Source organism: Pezoporus flaviventris, unplaced genomic scaffold (assembly GCF_033815535.1).
Source record: "Pezoporus flaviventris isolate CSIRO_AGI_PZ_B2104156 unplaced genomic scaffold, CSIRO_AGI_Pfla_v1 ptg000040l, whole genome shotgun sequence".
In the NCBI taxonomy this organism is placed as follows: Eukaryota; Metazoa; Chordata; class Aves; order Psittaciformes; family Psittacidae; genus Pezoporus; species Pezoporus flaviventris.
In genome coordinates, this window is record NW_026892588.1 from 8686632 (window position 1) to 8708230 (window position 21599).

The 21599-nt window shown below is 42.1% G+C and overlaps 1 protein-coding gene and 1 long non-coding RNA gene across 2 annotated transcripts in view; both read left to right on the plus strand.

The window, feature by feature from the left end:
• The window catches only part of COL24A1 (collagen type XXIV alpha 1 chain), a 158541-nt gene that overhangs the window by 4864 nt on the left and 132078 nt on the right, over positions 1-21599 (plus strand). The window contains exons 2-4 of the mRNA XM_061465185.1: positions 4366-6352; positions 8009-8449; positions 20946-21007. Coding sequence (XP_061321169.1) covers positions 8400-8449; positions 20946-21007 — 112 coding nt within the window. The 5' untranslated portion in view covers positions 4366-6352; positions 8009-8399. The remainder of the gene's footprint in view (positions 1-4365; positions 6353-8008; positions 8450-20945; positions 21008-21599) is intronic.
• LOC133275307 (uncharacterized) lies at positions 10484-13321 on the plus strand. The gene is made up of 2 exons (XR_009745462.1): positions 10484-11993; positions 12317-13321. It is a non-coding gene; the product is annotated as an uncharacterized LOC133275307 (long non-coding RNA).

Consider the following 21599-nt stretch of genomic DNA (forward strand, 5'->3'; position numbering starts at 1 on the left):
CCTGGCGGTGTTCAAGGCCAGGTTGGACGGAGTCTTGGGCAAGATGGTTTAGTGTGAGGTGTCCCTGCCCATGGCAGGAGGGTTGGAATGAGGTGATCTTAAGGTCCTTTCCAACCCTAACTACTCTATGATTCTATGATTGGTGGGAGTAGACTCATTCTTCCAGAAGCTCCAGTGTACTGAAACTGGCCAGCTGGGGCTACCTGATGTGTCACTTAATGTTCGCTACAGCTGTTTGATTTACTCCTAGAACAGGAGCAAAACCAGTACTCACAACAAACAGTTAACTTCCACAGAGCAATTCCTTCATCCAAACCAATTTCCTTCAGATGTTGTGAACCTTGGGACAGCTGCATAATATTGGTTTTTATGTAAAAGAAATTGCTGAAAGCTCAGCTTTGATGCTTTCCACTTGCCCTGTCAGCCTTTACACATTGGCCATTTTGCTCCTTTACACAGGTGTCAATAGTTACAATTTCTACCTTCGCACTGAATGAGACTTGCCAGATATGTGTTAGAATGGCTGCACACATGATTTTTTTTGTAGCTGTATATAGCAGCTACTGTGCAGTGCAGTTTCACTTAAAAGTAGCCCACATCATCCTATCTAAATGCAAAAGGTGTTTCTTCCAGTTGTCCAACCCTTCCAAGGACACCTGGGTGAAGAAGGCAGGCTTCAGGCAAAAACAGGGGCATGCTGGAAAGGGGAAAATGTCTTGCTTTTGTAATGGGGCCTGTTGCAGGTGCAAGGCCACTGCTTGATCTTTGGGCAGATGTGCTGGGTCCCCTTCTTCCTTATTTCTATAAATGGTTTTCTCCTTGATTAGTGGTTTGTTGTACCACTTCTGTCTCAATGGCCTAACTTAGAGCTGGGCTACAAATTTGCATCCTTACAGCCAGCTCAATGTCCTTAATTATATGTGTCTTTATAGGTCTAAGGAAAATTTCAGGTTTGGAAATGCATGGAGAGAGGAAAGGTTTCTGTATTTATAGGGCTGTGCATCTTTTTTCCTATGTAAAGGCATCTGGGACTGATTCATATTTATGGTAAGGCTGCCTTATGTGAATATAAAAGGAAGCTTGAAGCATGAATAATGGTGTTTTCTGCTAAAGCAATGCTGGAGGAGTGGCAGAAATGAGAAACTCATCAGAGTCCCAATGTCTGAGTGCAGTGGTCCTATTCTGAGATATGGTAATTTAAACCACCTCCACCCTTCCTGTATGGGATGATCAGATGTGTTTCTGTCGTGGTTTAAACCCAGTCAGGCAACTCGTTCACTCACTTTCCCCCCCTTCTTGCCCTCCCCCTACTCCCAGAGGGACAGAGAGGAGAATCAAAAAGAATGCAACTCCCACGGGTTGAGATAAGAACAGTTTAGTAACTAAGGTATAACACAAATCACTGCTGCTACCATCAATAATAATAATGATAAAGGAAATAACAAGGGAAGAGAATACAACACCTCGCCACCAGCCAACCGATAACTCGCCCCCCCCCCCCCCCCCCCCCCCAAGCCCAACCAAGCACTGACCGATACCTCCTCCAACCCTGCAGACTCCCAGCCCTTCCAGCTCTCCAAGTTCTTCCTAAACATGCCATGTTTCCTGGGCTTGCTTATAGTACTTGCACAAATACTTCCTTCTTTTTCTTTTTCCATAAATAATCTATGCAAAGGTCACCAGCCACAAACTGTTGCTGGTTTTTCTTCTCACATTATCTGTAATATTTCCCCATTCCAACAAGGAAGTTCTACCTTATCTGTTATGAAGAGAAAGCATGGCAAAGATTACACAGCTTTCTCTTTACTTTTAATGCATCAAGCACAGTCTTTTCCATTTCCTCTTCTTAAACAAGGCTGGAAAATTCATCAAGAAGATGCAGTCATCCATTTAAAATATGTTGCTGAATCAGGAAGCGAAGTGGACACGTAATTTATGCTTTCTGGTGCTTTTTACTACATAACATTCTGGGATATGGTTCCTTTGCTTTGTCACCAGTTCAGTTCTGTCCAAGTCCCAAGCCAGACATCAACACTTAATAAGCTTTATAGATGTTAACTGGTTTTGTTGGATCATTTATTGCCCTTCTATTATGGACATAGTATCCTAGCAAATGATGAGAAGTACCTGCTGGCTAAATGAAAATACCAAATGCAAAGAATTTTGTTTGTTTACAAACGTATTGAAAAGAATGACAATACTTCCTTTGATTTTTCTTGTTAATATCACTTGTTGGCTGAAGAAGTGTTCCTGAGTAAGTCTGTCCCATACCCTTTTAGTAGATTAGCTCTGGAAAAAAAGACGACTATCAGGGAATTCAACGGGTGTGATTCTATTCCTCTCACCAGTGTAAACCTAGGATGTCATCCTGAAAATCAGTGCAGTTAGTGGAGAACAAATTTAAGTGAGGACAGAATGACTGAACGTACATGAGAAATGTATGCAGCTGAGTTGAATACTGGCTGTATTCTCAACTGCATTTGCCACTGACTCTGGGATCCAAAGGGATCCACTGAACCAGCCCTGCACACCTGGCTGCAGTACTTGAGGTGCCACAAAACTTGGTCCCAGCCATGGTCACTCTTCTGTAGCTGCTGTCCCCTGCAGATCAGAGGAGAGATTCTCATCCCAGGTAACTGCACTGTCTTGAGTGACCTGCAGGACTGTGAGACAGCTGTCCTATGCTGCTGAAGCACTGCTAGAGCCTCTTTTCAAGGGTGGTCCCTCAGGCCCCAGAGTAAGTGCTGCATGTCTGGGGAAGGACTGCTGAGGGAAAAGCCATGCTGCACGAGAGTCCAGGCTGCTTTGAAGCTGGTGGGCAGCCCAAGGGAGTTGTCATCCCTGCTGCACATGGGATCCCTTAGCACCCAGAATGAAGAAGGTGTGATGGTGACCTGAAACTCTCCTGAAGCTTCATCCTCTTCCAGCACTGGGATTTCTCACTTTCCTAGAGGTTATTTCTGTATGACAATAATATTGTCTAATTCTCTAAAATTCTACACTGGCAGTGTGTTCACCTGTAATGCAGCTGATTGACCTGTCCTGCAGAGCAAGGCATGAACTGAAGTCCTCTGTCCAACTAACTAGCCTGCCTCCTCTGCTGTGTTCATGTCAGCACAGCTTCCGGACGTCAAAACCAACCCATCAGATCTGTTTTACTCAAAGCAGCCTATGATGCCACCAGGTACAACAGGCTAATGCCCCAGGTTTTCCCATTTCCATTTTTATGTCAGCCTAATACAGTTCTGAATCTTTAAAGGCTGAGGAATTTTGGTTACTGATGGAGTTTTCTCCATGCTGTTTCCCACACGTAACTTTCAGTGAAGGGAAGGTCCTGGTTCAGAGATTCTAGGTGAGGAGCAGGCAAAGTTCTGTGATGAAACAGCTCAGCCCAGAGGCTACTGAGAATGCAGTCCATTTGTCTCTGGATCTTCACATATGGAAGCTGTAAAACAGCCCTGACTGCAGGGTTGCGGAAGTAAACTGCCCATACTTCTTTCTCCCTGAGAAAGCAGTGCCAGGTTAAAGGCAAGAAGCTCTCTTTCTTCATAAATTATGCTGTTAACAAACCACGTAAAAATAATTTAACAAATGTCAGAACATGTTGGGAGGAAAAAAAAACCCCAGAAACCCCTCTCCTCCCCCCATCAAAATGTAAGTGCAAGGATAGTATAAAGCCATTGTATGATCTGTCATGAGAACCAGTGAGTGGAGAGAGCTGTTTCTAACACTTTGAAAGCATTTTGGGTAGCTGTAACCCACCTGCCTAAATTGACTTAAATATGCTGGTTTGTGGAAAGGGAAGAATAATTATTTCACCCCATAGTATGATGGGGAGGAATTGTTTTAAGAATTATGCCATAGTTCCTTTTGAGTTAGCCATGGCATGTTTCAGTCTCTGAATGACACTGTGGAGCTGCAATGCAAGTTCAATAATTTTTATTAAAATTAATGGTTTAATTAAACTCCTAAAAATTGTTGCCCTTATATTTTAAATCTCTAAATGTAGTGCTATAGCCTGCTATGTATTTAAGAAACTTCTAGTTGGGTGTGCAACATAATTTAAGAATCGCCAGAGAGAGGAGGAAAAAAAATCCAAATCATTAAATTATGAAAGAGATGAAGTCTGTGCTTGCTTACAGCCAGGAGATAAAACACTGAATTGGTTTGCTAAAGAAACCTTTTCTGATTATGCTGAAATCTTTTCTGAGGGGTTATCCAAGTATTCCAATAAGCCTATTGCATAAGGACCAAATAGCTTAAAACCAAAGCTACATATAAGATGCAGCTATAGGAATTGCTGTTCAGATGTATAGTGTTGTTTGGCTCCCGTAATTGCCTCTGTGTGTGTTCTTCCCCTTGCAGGGAAAGCAGGAAAGCTCAGCTGTTTATGAAAGCCAAATACCAAAAAAGATGGCAAACAATCTGGCTTTACATTTTGCCATACCACAAATGGAGGGACAAAGACTGGAAAGAGGCACAGGGTCCAAACTCCATCCAGAAGAATCAAAATGCAAAAGAATGAGGTTCCCAGTGATTCTTGGGACACTGTCAAGAGGTGCATCTGAGTTAAACAGGAAAACTAAATGCCTCCCTATTAGTAGACTATTCCAGGTTTTGCTTTAAAATTGAGCAGGAATATCAGCAGTGTAGTAAACTGCTGTTTACACTTTTCAGATGTGTGAGCTCAGTCAGACAATAGCAAGCCTATGCTGCAGAGCCTAGTATGGTGGTAGAAATGTCAATCCAAATAACTGAGACCTAATAACGTTATCATAACGCAGCTGGTATTGTTTGGGAGGATAATCTCTTCAGACTTACGTACTATAGGACAAAAAAGCCCAATGCAATTTGAAGGGCCACCATCTATCAAGCTTTTTGCTTTTACAGTACTTGGAACTACACAACAACAGTCTGGGAAGGAAGCCATTTTGTGTCAAAAAACCCAAGCTGCAGCACTGTGGTAGAGAGAATGCAGATGCAACGTTGCAAAGAGCCATACTCTGCTACAGTATTATTTATCTGATATTATCACTGTGGAGAGCAGTTCTGTGGAGATAAGGAAGCCACTCAATAAGATGCAACAAGACCACTAGTCTTACATACCATGGAGAACCTCAGTGTTACTCATAGTACCTTACTGAACTCAGCAACTCAGAGGAGAGACTGAGCACAGCCAGCATCTATCTCTGAGGGCCAACTCTGAATGTACCTCTGCAAAAAGTACATTGCTGAGAGTAAAGAGGGGATCTCAATGGCCCAAAAAGCCATTTTGTTTTTGAGGAGCTCACCAATATTTTATGGCAACTATCAGCAATTTTTACATAGCATGCATTTGATACTCTGCTTAGAAATAACTTTCTGGTGCTGAGAGCTGGAGGTTAACTTGTTGTGCTGTGTGTGCTCCCCTCTGCAACCAGCTCCTGTGTCTGGCTAGAAAGCCCTGCAGGCTTCTGTTTAGTATCATGCATTTAGACTCCTAGAAAAAAACAAATGGCTTGAATGATATAATAATGAAGGTTTTTCTGTATTATATTCCTCTGGGAGACAAAAGGTGGAAGAATTAGTTAATATTTTAGACTACAGGAGTTAAATTAAGAGATGTGTATGGAGTATGGAAGTTCAGAGTTGCTGCTGCTTAATGGACTGCAGTCACATATCACAGCATGTGTACGTGTAATTGTGTCCCAAACGGGAGACTAAATCCTTAAAGATTCCCGCGTTATGCATTAGTTCTCTAAACAAGAGACAGAAATAAGACACAGTATTACTAAAGTACATGATTCATTCTGATATACTAGTTAAAACATGCCAAGGACATGAGTTACAGCTCAGCCAAAACCTCCCTGTCTGAAATAAACATTGATCTGATGGAGCCCTGCATTAATTTTTAAAACATAACAGCAGGGGGCAAGGAGGGCCAAGGATTTTCACGGCAAACTAGCTGCTTCCATGATAAGAACAAGGTATATTTTCAGTGCTTACTCTTCTTTTTCTAAAATTGTCCCCAGAAGCTGTATTTGCAATAGCAAAGCTCTGAAGAATTCTAAGGGGTTTAAGGCTTTTCTTTCAGAGTAATTCCTTTTTCAGTAAATAGTCTGGAAAAACACATCCTGCGTTGCACATGGTGCATAAGATTGCAGGAACGTATTTTCAGGGTCATGAGCTAAATTAACATCTGGCTCAATTGATATTTCAGCTGTATTACATGCATTTTGTCTGCATGTAGCCCATCACTTATTTTACTTGCCCTCAGATTATGCAGTGGCACTTACCACCCTACATGCATATATTATGCAGTCTATGCCTAACATCTGAATGAACCTTGGATTTTCAGTCATCTGGCATACTTGTAAGTTATTCACATTTTTTCTTTGCTTACAACTAACTACTCTGGATACAGCACAGTCTATTTATAAGCTTTGTAAACACTCCCTCTTCAAAATGCTTTGTGGTATCTTCAGTGTCTTCATGGAAGATTGTCAAATGAGGGAAGCAGCTGAACTGGAGAGGCATAGGAAAGAATGGAAAATAAATCCCCTAACATCAACAAGGCAGAGATTGTCAGTGTTAGCAAACATTTCTCTGATAGCTATTCTGTTAAATTATTCACGAATTTGGAGTAATAGGTTACCTGCTGCTATGCAAAATGAAGATTTGTTTTTTTTTTTACTGTCAGACTGCCAAGTGTAGTAATTTGAGTGCATAAAATTCGACAGCACAGAACAAGCAGCTTTGGTACCATTGGGATTCTTCCTGTTACTTGATGATGGTCTGATGGTAGTGAGCAGGTTTTTAGTGCTTTTGTGGGCACCAGCATTTCCTCAAAAGTATCATTTAGGTAATAAAATGCTCTTTTTGTTAAAACAGATGAATATCTTCATTTCTGAAGTAATGCATTGTTTCCATGCACATGTAAGACAAGGGCACCCTTACCTGACTGTTCCCAGTACATGTTATTTCTTCCAGCAATTGATATGAAGCCCAGAAGGATGCTTCCTATCCCCAAATTTGCTAAACCAAAAGCCTTCAACATCTTTTTCATCCTCCAAAGTGCAGTAAACAGCGTTGAGTGAAGGCACAGAGTTGCTGTTGGCTGTCAGAGGCATATGTGAAATGCTCCCCTTCCATGTGACCCAATTCCTGTAATCTGCAGTTCCGCAAAACCTGCGTATTTGATGGTTACTGGGATTTTGCAAAGGTAAACTGGACCTGGTAGAGATGGTATTTCCAAAAATTAAGGCTATGTTCATAGAAAGGATTGTGTTACTGAAATATCTAGATGGATTTGAAGAGAGACTTTTATGTCTTGGCAAATTTAAAACCTCTTGATTGCCACTGTTTCCTCAGGTGTCTGCTTTGATAAATATGGTGTTTTAGGATGTGTGAATACTCCAAATGAATTACCCATGTGAATGACAAAAAATAACCCCCCAAAACAAAATAAAAACCCCTGCCACACAACACCTTCCTCCTCTCGAAAACAACCTCAACACAAACTTGTAAAGAATATTAAGCATAGGGCAATAATTTTCTAATCAACAATGTCACTTCAAGAATAACACAAATCTTCTGGAAACCCCTTCAGATTTACCCAACTTCTTAATGTGTGTTTAAACCATAAAAATACTTTTTGAGATATAAAAGGTTATAGCTGCAATTCTTTGTAAAGGAATAAAATGTTAATTTTGGTGAAAGTTTTTATTAAAATCCATGTTTTTTCTAACAGGCAAATAATGATGCTGGTATATTTACATATGTAACTTTGAAATCATAGCAAGTTAGCTATTAAGACAGAATACTTTACTTTGGAAAAGAGCAGCTAGCTTACATGTGTTGGTCGACCACTCTAAGTCAAAACTAAACATCTGATAACCATAAATGCTTTTCTGTATGTATGTTCTAATGCCATAAGTATTTAAGACAAAAAAATGATCCCAAACTATATCAAATGGAAAAAGAACAAAGTATAGATTTTTAATGGACTTTTTTTCCTCATTTGTTTCAGTGATGTCTACATTTTAGTCTGTGTGAACATCTGTTTCAGCTGGATGGTTTCAGACAAGGTTAAACAGCTCTAGTAGTTTCTGAAGGGAGGTAAGAAGTATATTGTTGAGCCTGTGTTTGAAAATGGAGACTGAGGTAAGGTTTGGCATTGCCTGCTTCAAAGAAAACGGCTAAAATCTGGCAGTGCGCAAGGCTATTGTGCCAGCCTGATATCTCTTGCCTTGCCCTTACAATTCATGCAGGTTGTAAGTCTTCCAAAAAGCAGCAGTTCACTTGTGTCCGGGAGAGACACTGCAGGTTTCACCCTGTACTTCCTGGAGGTCCCATGGTGCAATGCCCATCTGCCTGTGGAGGATCTGGATCACCAGAAGAAGGCTGGAGCCCCATGAAAAATGGTGCATGATCCCATAAGGATTCTAGTGTGGACAGCGAGGTTGCAAATGTAAGTTAATGCTGGTACTTTGACAGGTTCTGGACCTCTCAATCTTAATGATGTTCATTCATTGAACTGTAGCATGTGTGTTTGGGTCAATGTGTTGCAGTTACTCATGTCATCTGTTGTTCAACTTTTGACTATGGCTAAGCCAACACCGGATAACTAAACAACCATAAGGTTTTTATATCTCTCTCTAATAAGAATAATCCAGGCACATCTGGCTTAATGAACTTGCTTGATCCAAGAAGCAAGTCTCAAGTTTCAGATGTATTCATAATTTTTCACTTTATCGGTGTTTATAGGAAGAATTTACTCAGTTATACTTTTTTATATAAGTGGGAGGGGGGAAGGGTTGCTCTGTGCCTGGTTAAAATCCTAGTCCTTTACTTTCCTGCAACAGTAGTTCTCACCCACATAGCTAATCATTTTTAAATAACTGAAGCACAAATTTTCATCTCTAAAAATAAGGTGATGAAAATAGCCTATTAAAAATACTATGCTATATTGGTGGTACAGCTGTAAGGGATTTACAAAAATCAATTATATTACTACTGTAAAAATATCAGCATTGAAGTTAGTGGCAGTGTATTTTGGTCTTGGATTCCACATATTTATCTGTCTGGTATTTTCAGAAAAAGCAATCTACTTCAAGTCTCTCTATAGAAGACTTTTCCTGCCATTATACATGCCTGATCTAGAATTATTAATTTGGAAATTAAATGTCCATCATCCAAAAAATACCATGTTGAACTTGACAGTACTCTTGGCTTTCTTCTTAAATCCAGAGATTCAAAGAAAGCAAACAACAATAAGCCCCATTTGTTTCCTTTACTGGGAGCTAAAGACTACTGAATAAGTCTCATGACTTGGGGGGGGAGGCAGGGGGAGGAAGGGTAATAGTGCAACTTCTGTATTCATCACTACTAATACATGCTGAGTCTGGAAACTCCTGTTTTGATGAACGTTATCAACAAATGTTGTGAGGTTTAAATTATTCCATTGATTTACATTAATTTGGTATGCTGTGTGCCGAGAGACTCAGGATATTTAAAAACCAGTAGAGATAATTGGTGGGAAGTTGGAGGAGACTTTCAGACATACCAGAGCAATCGCTTATTGTTGAGATAACCATGTGAAGTTGGTAAAATTATGTATGTTTTTCTGATTACGCTTCTCTCTTCCCAAAGATGGAGTTCATAAGTATCCATAGTATTATGATGTTGTTTCTTTCTGTCTTTCAAAGTTTGGGCAGAAGCAATGGAGTTCTTGTGGCTGCCACAAACCACTATTTTTTCACCATTCTGAAGGTCATAAACTGATCTCATTAAATTTTCTGCTTCTATAATCAGGGAGAAAATTCTGATAAGACTTTTAATGTGAGAAGTCCTCTTACTCCAAGGTGGAGATTTAACATGGTGTTAGCCACTGAGCACCAGTATCTCACCTCTCATCAAGTGAGAAAGTGGAGAACTGAGGCTTCTGCAAACTCCCCTTGAAGTTGCCAAAGCTAATTTTGCAGAGGCAGGTCAAAACTGTATTTTAGTTACTGCAGAAGGAATATCTGAGAACACATTTTTGCCTGTAGGGCAGCAGTGTGAAAACCTGCACAGTCCCAAGGCTGGAAGCAGAGATGGTCAAGAAAAGGCCTTTCTAGAACTAAAGCAGAATTGAGCATCTCCCACAGTTGCTGAGAAAATAAAGGAGAATGTCTTTAAAAAGGACTAGCCTAATGCAGAACTCTCTGCGGCTTGGGAATGAAATGCTTCTCAGATGACTGTGCTGGTTCTTCCAGATGTGTGAGCAATTTTTAGTGCTGATGAGATTTTGCTAGCAGGACGAGCACCATATGAGTATGAATAATTTAATTCCAAATTCTTTCATAGATAGTAATTTTCAAGTAATACCTGCAGATTTTAACCTGGAGACAGATGCTCTAATGTGTCGCTAAGGGATTTTTGACTTGCCCTTCCAATGTGAAAGGGCACTGTGGAGCACTACCAAACACTTTAGTGTCCCAGTACTATGAGCTAGTGTTTTTTTCACATAGGACAACCACAACTTTTTATTTATTTCTCAAAGAAAAAGGTTTTTGCTTCCTTTTACTGGTGGAGACAGGGCACATTTATAATGACAGAGAACCCCACTTTGGGGAGGGCTCCTGCAGTGGGCAGGAGGCTTTGGAGGGACCTGCTGGGGAAGCCCTGGTGCAGGGAACCCCACTGAGGTTGCTGAATGCCTGTGACAGGTGGTTTCAGCCACTACTCTGGTGGAGGAACACATCTGCTGAGGCCTGTCTTGATCTTTGTGTCTTTGTCAGGACATATCAGTAGGCATGTTAACTTGGCCATGGGAATACAGACTCTTGGTCCTATTTATGGACTTCACCTATAAGGGGATTTTCAGTTCAATGAGTATCCCAGATAATACCTCATGTCAAATACAACTTCCTGTCTGTAAGAGTGGGTGTCTCTACTGCCTGCCTGGATGGCAAAGCACTCTATCAATGATGGGATAAAGATTAACTAAAAATGAAAGTAATTGGGTTTTCTCTAGCTTCTTCTCTGTTTCTTTCACAAGTTGCTCTTAGGCACCAGAGCCCCTCTTTGAGATGGAAATAGTTACTGTGCTTCTCTCTTGGCAGTTTGGTCTAGTTGGTAACTGGAGTCTTCTCATTTGGCAAGCTATTCTCAGGGTTCCCACGTTGCACTCGTTCTTGCATTTTCCATTCCCTTATTACTTTCCTAATAACTGCTTCTCAGGCCTCCTCTTCCTTTAATATTTTCTTGTGTGTTTGGCTGGGCTTCTCTGCATTTTTGGTATGGCGTACGATGTGCCATCGCTGGAACAAGATGTCACAGCTTTTCAGCTGCTGGGCTTGGGGTTGCTCATTCAGAACGCTTTGCTTCAGTTGCCTGTTTCAGCTCTCTCCACGAGAGCTTTAACTCTGGTTTATGGGGGGTCTCTGCTATAGCAGCGACATTCTGGAACGGAAGATGCCTCGTCTGGTAAACAGTTGCTAGTATCTTGGCTACAGTGAGACACCTTTCTCAGCTGGAGTCGCTGGAGCTTTGTGGTCTGGAGTCTCTACTCTGGCTTGCGGTTCATTCAGGCTCTCTTCTGCTTCTTGCTCCTGGCTGGATATATTCCCTTGTTTGCTCTAGCTCATCACCTTAAGGAATCTCAGTAGTCTATACAGTCATTTGTGGTTTGGTATTTTTGTCAGTCCTGACTGTCATGCCAATTTTTGCTCTGTAGCCTGGACCTCTTAAGTTTTGTCCCCTGCACCCACAGCATCTCTCCTTTCCTCCTTCAGCCTCTTCTGCTCAGAAGTTTTTGTGTGTTGGTCTTGTAAGGCAGAAAAATCCTCTCTGCTCTGAATTCTTCAGAATATAAATTTATGTTAACTGTCTCCTTATTTTGCTAGTAAAAAATTAGAATGGATAGGATTAACCTAAAAAGTAAGCAATTGTGCTTTTCAAAGGCATTTCAAGATTTTAGGCCTATTCAAGACTGGAGAATACCGACTCTCAAAAACGTCTTCTATCAGAAGGTAACAGGCGTATCTGGAGAGAGAAGGCAAACACTGGTCATTACAATGTCTTTCACTTTCTACAAAGAAATAAACATGTCTAATGGCTTCAGACCTGGAGTCCCCCTTTCTTCAATTTTAGCCAGTTGTTGTAAAAGACATACTGTAATCCTTTCCATTTCTTGTACTTGTGAATCCTATTTGATAGCTGGGTAATTTTCTTTAACTGGAGCAGTATGTTAAACATTTTCTTGGCTGCCACAGTCAGAATTCTAAGTAATTTTGCTGAACTAGGTTCCAGCAATTTTGGTACGTAGCCTAACACCATATATTGTGGTGTGCAGGGCAAATCAGTTCTCCAAAGGGAACTGAATGGCAGTGTGGATCTTCTGCCAAAAGTTCCTAATACTGGGACTGTACCAGGAAACTTGTGTGGGTCCTGTTCTGCTCTTACTCAAGTCAAAGGTAAAGTTCCTATTGACTGCAGCAGGATAAGGCTCAGGCTTCAACACTCAGTCCTCACATTCCCATGTTGCACATTTTCTTTCAAATTCTTATTCATTTTTTTTCTTTAATTTTAGGCTCTGGCAGTATACCAATCATTGCTTTCTCCTGTACATTTTCTGGAAGGAAAATCAGAGATAGGAATCATTTCCCTCGCCTCTTATACTGTTCAAGAGTAGCTCCTGTTCTGTGCCCCAAAGTGTGGCTGGAACTCAGCAGCTGTAATCTGGAGTGACAGATGAGCAAGTCTGATCATAAAAAGAGGGGAAAAAAAAACCAACAAACTGCTGGAAAAGGAGCAAGTAAACAGAAGAAAAGCTTGTAGTCGTGTCAGAAAGGCAAGAAGTGATATCTCAAAAGAATTACTTTTGCATTTCAGTAATCCCTTGGTTTACTTGGAGAGATAAAAGAAATTGTGGATAGGCTGTGGTCAAGCTGGAGACAGCAAACATGAAAAATGGGATCTCGGGACATTTACCATGGGAAATGAAACTCCAGCATCACTGTGTTGCAATGAGTGTTAATGCATCCGGAGCTTAAGTGTCTTACTTGTAAGTATACAGACTGCTATATATAGCACTGGAAATAAACACTCGTAATCTGATAGCTTCAAACATAGTAGGTTTCATGTATTAGGCTGTAAGAACACATGGAAGAAGCAAGTGTAAGAATAAACCTGATAGTGATTTTTTTGCTATGAAGCAAAGCCTACTCCACACATGACATCTTATTTAAGAGCTTGATAGATTTCATGGAATGGCACCAAACCATTCCAAACCCAATCTGTAATGTACATCTTAGTTCATCTTAATGCTAATAAAACCTAAATGAAATACGACACTGCAGTTGTTGGAAGCCATTCAAGTGTGGTTTAAAACAGAAATGCTGAGAAAGCCTTCACTGCAACAGTGTTCAGTACCTCCCTGGGCAGGCACTGTTCTCTTCAGTGAACAAGCACATTTTCAAATTTTGCTGTCACTTTGTTTAAGGCAGGGTACAGAGTCAGGAAGCAGAAATGTTGACAGCTTTTACCTTGTTCTCAAATAATGAAGTAAATAGGAAATCCCATGGTAGCGAGTGAGACTATATAGATTCTGAATGATTCAAGGTATTGAAAATGACTGAATGTGAAATTTAACTCAAAACCATTCTGGTGTGTTGCCTGAAAACAATTTTCCCTGACAATTTTTGCCCTATTTTTTCTGCCTGTTCCCAGCTACCTGGATCACTCAGAAAAGTCTTTCTCAGCTGAGTGGAGCATCCTCAGATACAAGAATATTAAAATCCTTGTCTTCCACAGGCATTCTTTATGCCTTATCACCTCTTTTGTTTTCTGCTGTTAGGGAATATGTTTGCTTTTATTTCATGTCACCTACAACCTGAAGGTCGTTGCCAGAGGTCTCGTGAACTTTTTGTTCTTGTAACACCCAGCAAGAGCCAAATACTGCAATGAAATTTCTGCTTAGGTCAATGGAAGTTTTGCCTAAGTAAGGCTGCAGGATTTGGCCACGTGTATATTGCGAGGTCTGGTATTGTTTAACCCTACCTTGCTTGTTCTGAGAGATAGCTTACCTAAAGATGTATTATGGGATGGTGTTGCAATAGAATGTTACTTGGACAAGGTAAGAAAACTGGAAATTAAAGCCAAGAAGTCCTTTGTCATTTTAGCAAGAAGACAGCGAAGGGTGTCTTCTTTCTTTTGGCATTGTAATGCTACCAGATTACATCTGCTCCTCAAACATTTTCCAGAGGGAGGCTTGCTAGACCCCACTCCAATTATACTCGAGATGTAAACCCTCCAGCGCACTCAGCTTTTTCTTATACCATTTCATGATCTCCTTTCCCCCCCTCCTCCTCCATCCCCACATTTTGACTTTTAACTTGCAGCTTTCTGCCAGCCCTTCCCAGCTGAAGCCCGGTGGGAACCTAAGGCACTTCTCGCCCTTCAGATGCGCTGACCGCCATCACCTGTCTGCCCCTTACAGTCCCCCGCTGCCCGTTGGACGGGCGCACCCGGGGCTACCGCACGGCTCTGCCTGCCTGGGCCCCTCCGCGGGGCTGGAGCTGGCAGCGATCGACTCGTATCGGCTCGGCGCGGCACTGCGCGCCCCGCTGGTGTCGCTGCGCGGGGCAGCGCGGACGGGTCCGTCCCGCCCCGTGTTTGCTGATGTAATCGCCGGCGGCCACCGCTGAAATTCAACACCGAGGCTGGCGGGGAGGCCGCCGGTGCCGGAGAGGCGGCTACATCACCGCACTCCGCGGAGCTCCTCCGGCGTACCCACCCCGCCCCCGTAGCGCCCGCCCTGGGGCCGCCCTCGGGCTTGCGCGGAGCTCTGCGGAGACCTCGGGGGCGGAGGGGATTGATGGGCCGGACCTAACTCGGCGGCGGCGCGGTGCTCGGCTCCGTCTATTTCCTCGGATCTCCGCTGCCCGGGCAAATGCATACAAATGCATTTGAGAGCCGAGAGGACAAGGCGAGGACGCATCTTTCCTGCGGCGCAAACGTAAGTGTCATCGCTACCGGGGCCGGGAAGGGATGGGGCTGCTCCCTGGGGCAGGGGACGATGTTCCCGGTGTGCTGTCCTCATACCCCACCTTCTGCAGCCGTAACCCTGCGAGATCCCGGGTACTCCTGGAGGACCGATGGGGGTTGCAGGATGCCGGCTCCTCGCCTTGCCCGTGACTGTCTCTCCCCTCCGCACTCCCTTCTTTCTCTTCTCCCTCTTGCTTTCGGGATGTCCCCGGTCCTGTCCCGCATGCCTCACGTTATCCTTCTCCCGTCCGAGCCCGGGAGCGTAGCCCCTGGGGTGGGAGCTAGCGCATCCCGGCTCCTGGGAGAATAGGGATCCTGGGGGAGAGTGAGCCTCCGCCCCCGCGGGGAGCCCGGCTGCTTGCCTTTTGGTACCTGGCTACTAAAGCACAGCAAACAAGAAAAAAATTTCACGATTCACATCTAAGAGCTGAGGACACTCTTAATAACAGATGAAGTAGCCTGTATTTACTTGCTTCTGCTATAGGCTGGGGTGTTTCTAATGCATCATCATTAGTGTTGCAGAAGCAGAGCTTGCTCTCCTCTACAGTTTGTCTCAAAGCAGCCGGGGCAAGATAATTGTGAACTTTTAATAGTTATAATGATATTATAGAGGTTACCAGTATACGTTTCCTTTTTAAAAGTGCTTATTCTGGCTTGAATTAAGTTTACCGAGAGCTCTGAGCGGGACAGATAAGGGTTTGTCATGTGTTGTAGTGACGATTATGCTGCTAAAATGTTCCTCGTGTATAATCTGGGTGCGCTTGAATGCTTGTGGACACTTCCATGGCTGCCTGAAGGTGGCCTTCAATGTTTGTGTGTTTCGTGGCTGTGTCTGGGGGACTCTTCAGGAATTGTCTCTGCAATTTGCAGAAGGAGTTTCTATGATGTCTGTAAAGGGATATAGTTGGTACAGAAATATAAACTGAACTACAGTGAAGTAGTATTGTAGCAGAGGTGCAGTTTATCTAAGCTGAAAATTTGAGATAGCTCGGGAATATGTATTTCTGTGCTTCTATCTTGTTTCCCTAATTTACCTGACTAGAGAGAAAGCAACATGGTTGCTTGCCTGGGTTAAGAAACCAGAATTCCTCACAGGAGGATCTGGTTCCCTTTGCATGTATCAAGCCAGTCAGTCCCTTGCAACCTACACCATCTTTTTGTGGAAATGATGTTACGTCAGACCTGCTCCCTGTGTAGGGGTGTCTCTGCAGGTTAGAGAAATGAAACAGCAGCATGACTCCTAAACCTCTCCCCATATTTGTTGATGGAATAGTTAATTTTGAAACATGAGTTACGAGAGCTGAGTTGTAAAACTCAACCAATCTGAAAAATGCGTAGAGACAAGTATACAGAGACAACAGAAGGGAGCGTTTCACAGGAGTGGGAATTTGAGCTTTGTGCTTTTGCCTTAATACACAGGAAGACAGTGTGCACTAGCTAGACAAGAGAACTAGTGTAGGAAATTAGGGAGGTACTCATAAAATGGCTCTAAAGTAACTTCTTTTTGATTAACTTTTCTCCTTTTACAAAAACAGAGTTGACTATTCTGGATGTGGTAGTTTCTCATCTTAAGCCAAAGGTTGTCCAGAGAGCATCTGGGCCACCAGACAGGGAGTTTCTTGCCTTTGATACACAGCACTGTTGCAGGACTCATCTTAGGCTTCTGCTTTTCAGAGCACTACGTGTTTTGATTCTCTCCTTCTTGCCTTATGTCTCTCCCTTTCTCCCATCTTGTCAGCTTGTGTCAAAGGATTCAGGTGCTTCCCCCTCACTGGTTAGCTGCACAGGGGCATCCATGCCCGAAGGGCATGCCGCTTGCCCAAGAGGCTTTGGGGGCTGTTGTGTCCCCTGAGCCGCCTTGGTAGTCGGTCTCTTCATTTGATAAGCAGCACTGGAGCTGCTGGCTAATCTCATTGTAGTAGCAAAGGAGGAAGATACCTTTACTTTTAGATCTTGAAAGGTTTTTAGCAGCTTAGGATTTTTGAGAAGCCCAGGGCATTTCTGTCCACAGGGTACTATCACCTTTCCCAAAGTCCTCCTCAGGCTGGATGAGCACAAGCTGGGCCATTCTCCTCAGCAGTCCTGAGGAGATCCACTGAATCAGTGCACATAGGGCAGGTGCTAGTAATTAAACCATCATCACTGATGAGCACAGGGTTGAAAGCATCTGTGCCAGTTAATCTGGGAACAGGTTTTCCTGCCTTCTCTAGCAGCCAGCTAGTGGTATTTCTTCCTTTAAACTTAAGCTTTAGGAAACTAGCCTGGAATGAAGAGGATACTGCTGTGCACTGACCAAACCCGAGCTCTGTCCGTTGCTGAATCATCTTCCAAGGTTGCAATTTTTCATTGCTGCTTGCCACAACCTCCTGCTTCTTTCATCACCCATAATGGAAGAACATAAGCATGAGTGGTCACTGTCCACTCATAGGGAGAGGCAGGCAGCCACAAGATGTCAAAGATCAGAAAGATAAGCTCTAGTTTAAAAGGTATCAACCACATTTGGTAGTGCCTTCCTCCAAACAATTATATAGTTGCCCTCAGGTGGTATTTGCATGTAAAATAGGAGAAAGGATGAAAAGGTACATGGAGGGGAGGAAGCTCAAGAGATACCTTGAACTCTAGGACAGGACATAGATAAGTGGTGTTGGAACAGCTTCATGTGTGATGTTAAATGGGGGAAACCAGCCAGCATATATGTTGCTTGGAGTCCTCCCTGCCATATGCTTTTGCATTTTTCTGTTGTCACATCCCAGAGGGGCAAGCCTCCCCAGGAGCTGTGGGCTCAGCTAGGGCATGCTGTCCAGGGTTTCTGGAAGCTGCTTGCTTTGTTCCTTGCAGCCATGGCAGCCAATGGATCAAGCCATGTATGCATAACACAGCAGGGAGCCTGGTGTTTTAGGGCAGTTCTGGTGAGAGAATGGAGACAGAAGTGGCTGCTCTAAAGCTTAAAAGCTGCAAATGCAGAGTAGTGATCTTGACCAAGAAGGAAGAAAAACAGAATTTCCTTTTTCATCTTTGGCCATGGAGGGCTCCCTTGTACAGCTTCACTTGAGGTTGCACATGGTTTCATTTACAGAAAGGTTTACTTACTGCAAAAAAAAAAAATAGGTAAAAGGAAGACTTAACTTTCCCACGCATTAAAGGACCTCTAGCCCTACGGTTGTTTCTGATCCCTGTATTTTCTGTTAGCTGATCACTCGTCTGTTCTTGACATTAGCTGGAGAGCACTGTGTAAGCCAGACATTTGTCTTTACCTCTCACTAAATGTTTCTGTATATCCAGTTACATCTGTGTAATTTACAGCCCCGGGAGCATTTTGGAATTTCTTGCCTTCCTACAATATTTGCTGGGAGGTGACAGTCAGAACCCGACACATAGCTTGTCCCTGGCTGATGTTATGGAAGAGGCTATTGTAATGAGGAATCATCTTTGCATTTTGGGTTCTGGGGTTCTTTAAGCATGTCAACTCTGGAGTTAACTAAAATGTGTTTATGTTATTTTTACTTGCAAATCCATTTTGTGCTAATGACAGTCAAATAAATAAAGAGTTGTTGTGAGTTTTAGCTGATACAGTGCAATGCATGGACTTTCTTCCTTACACAGCTGTCTCCTGTCACTGAGCTGCTCATTAGAGCAAAAGATCATCACTGTGTGACACAAACTGTGAACTTAAATTCTGGTCTTCAGAGCTGAAAAAGCCGAAGTGAGTGTCCCATAGCTGATCTGCTGTTTGGACAGCAGTCAATGTTAGGTCTTTTGCAGGATTGGCAGAACTGTTCCAGTAGACATTTCATGGCTGTAGCAGGAGAAAGTATGAGGAGAGAAATAGGAAAGACTGCAGTGGTTGATTAAAACACATGTGTTTACAAGCATGTTGGGATTTGCAAGGTGTAATTTCCACCCCAGTCTCCTTCTTTGATCAGAACTGGAGCAGTGCTGCACATTTTCTAATATCCCGTATATTCTCTGCATTTTTTTCCTGGAAATGTGATGTATTACGGTTTCACAGTGGCAATACCGATAACAACATATTACCATTATCATGCTGTACTGTTCCTTAAATTATTCATTTGTTCCGACTGCCAAAAGTTAAGGTGTCACAATATGCAAATCCACATGGTGTATAACCAATGGACCTAATTTTGTCCAAGATTCAGCCCACTTGTTTGCTTTGAAAATTGAGCAAATGTTTTGAAGAACAGTGCAGGAGACTCTTTAAGATTTATGATAGCAGGGTAAATATTCTTAGTCTAATTTTATAAAGTTTTCTTCCCTGCCCCTTTAATTTGAAATCCTGTTTAAGTAAGTGGTTTGCCTGAAAATCAGTGTGGCAGGTTGTCGCCGCAGCCCAGGCTGCTGATCAGGTGGAGAAGGTTTGCCAGCTGGAAAGCAGGGGTGTTGGATAGTGCATTTCTTCAGTTATCATTTGAACCAACACACCTGTGAGGAATGGGACATGGGTCTCTAATGCTTCCTTTTTCCTCCTAGCATTTGCCACAGCTGGTTTTCCTCATAACAGGAATTGGGGGAGGGCTCAGCTTTAGCTGACAAGTGTCTCTCAAGGGCTGGACTTGAGGAGGGGGCTCACAAGAAGAAGTGGCACTGTCTCTGAAGTACCCCATTCCCCTAAGGGGGACTTGGTTTGGAAACTGGGGTGAAACCCCACAGTAAAACTGCCCAAGGAAGGTGAGTAAATAATGAAACCCATCCTTTGCTAGACCAGTGATTTTTGCATTTTGGTTGTTTTCCTTATACCTATATATTTCCTTATATCCAGTCTAAACTTCCCCTGTTACCCCTTGTCCTATGATATTGAAGGTGTTTAGTTGCAGCTGTGTTACTTTCAAATACTGTTTATTCCAGATACTCAAGGGCTCTCTGGCATGGTCCAGCAAACACTTTTAGTCAATCTAACAATTAATATTATGAAAAAATCAATAAGGTTATATATGTTAATGAGCAGGAGGGTTGAGCTTACCCTTAAGTGTGAGTTGAATAGGTAGTATTGGAACTATATTTGCGATATTTTGAAATCGCTGGTCTTAGAACTAAATAGATACAGCTTACTATAATCATTATGTACATCTGTTTCTGTGCCTGGATGTCAAACATTAACAGAAAATGTATTTCTCATTTAATAAAAGATTCAGTCACTCACAAGAGTGTGATAGGGTGCTAATCTGGCTGGTATAATAACCGAGTAAAAAACCAGCAGGCAGTCTCTTTTTAATAATGGCAAAAATGTATTTGTTTGCCCAATATCCAACATTTTTCATGTAAAGCAAATTTTGAGCACATAATCTGTATCAACCTTATATATGTTCATTGCAATCAGTCTGTGCTACCTGTCAGGATTGCACTCTTCTATCTGAGCATGAAGTTTTAAGTAAAAATCTGATGGGTTTTTCTGTGTGAAGAGCGTTTGTAACATGACTAAAATTTATAATACAGGAATAAAATTGTGAAACATTTTCATTTATAGTAAAATGATGCAATATAGTAACAAGACTGATAGCAGGTCAGAAATATCTGATGATCTCTACAGGTATGAACTTGTCATTTATTTTATAGTTTCTTTACAGTAAAGTTGTGGGTTTGTAGGTTGTGTTTTTTCTTTCCAGGAAGAGATTTACTACGTAGTAACATACATATTTGAAGGCTGCTGCAAGAAATATAAACCAGATGCACTTTATTAATAAAAGCTAGGGTAAAATATATGTAATATATATGAGGGCATACATAATCCTTGATCTTTGCGTAAAACGCCTTCTCAGCATTAGTGGAAAGTTGTACAATGTGATGGCTTTTATCCAGGACTTGCTGAAGTCAGTGGTATCCTGCCATTGACTTCGGATGTTGAATCAATCTTGTAAATCCTTGGAGTTCTGAAACTATAGACGTTTTCTTACATCTTCTTTTCTTTCTTTCCCTTTTAGGAAAACTCTCATTTTTATTGCAGTATGTATAGCTGTGGGTGTTGCACAAGTACCCAAACAAGGTGAGAATCCTTTTTTTTTTTTTTATAACAGGACATTTGTATAATTGTTAATAGATGAAAAGAGTAAATGTCTGTTGTTACTACTGACCTTAGGTTCAGTTCCTTAATGGCGACTTAAAGAAAATACCAGCTACAGCATAATGAGAGTAAATTTTAAAGCAACCAGTTTGGAAAAGATGACCTTTTAAAAATTACTCAGATTTTCTGTCTGTGAAATTGCTTACATATTTAAGCAAGCCCTTCATAAAAGGGAAGCCTTGTACAGTGAAAAGGCTTTGATTGTGTCTTCACTGTAAGTGGGTGTCTTTGGGGGTGGCGAGCTATGACTGAGTTACCTTTGCACTTGGGGCTGTGCAAGCAAACCACTGCATATAATAAGGGCTTAGTCTAGGCTGGCATCATTAAAGCAAAAAGTGAAATTGTGTATTCATTTGGTTTTGCATTCAGATGCAGATGTTAGTAAGGAAATAGGGTTGTCTTGTTTTCAGTTTGTTCTTTAATCTGCCAACTGTACCAGATGTGCAGCTTGCACAAGTGACCCCTGGGGTAATATTAGCATCCCAAAGTGGTGGAGGCTAATGTGCCATATAGT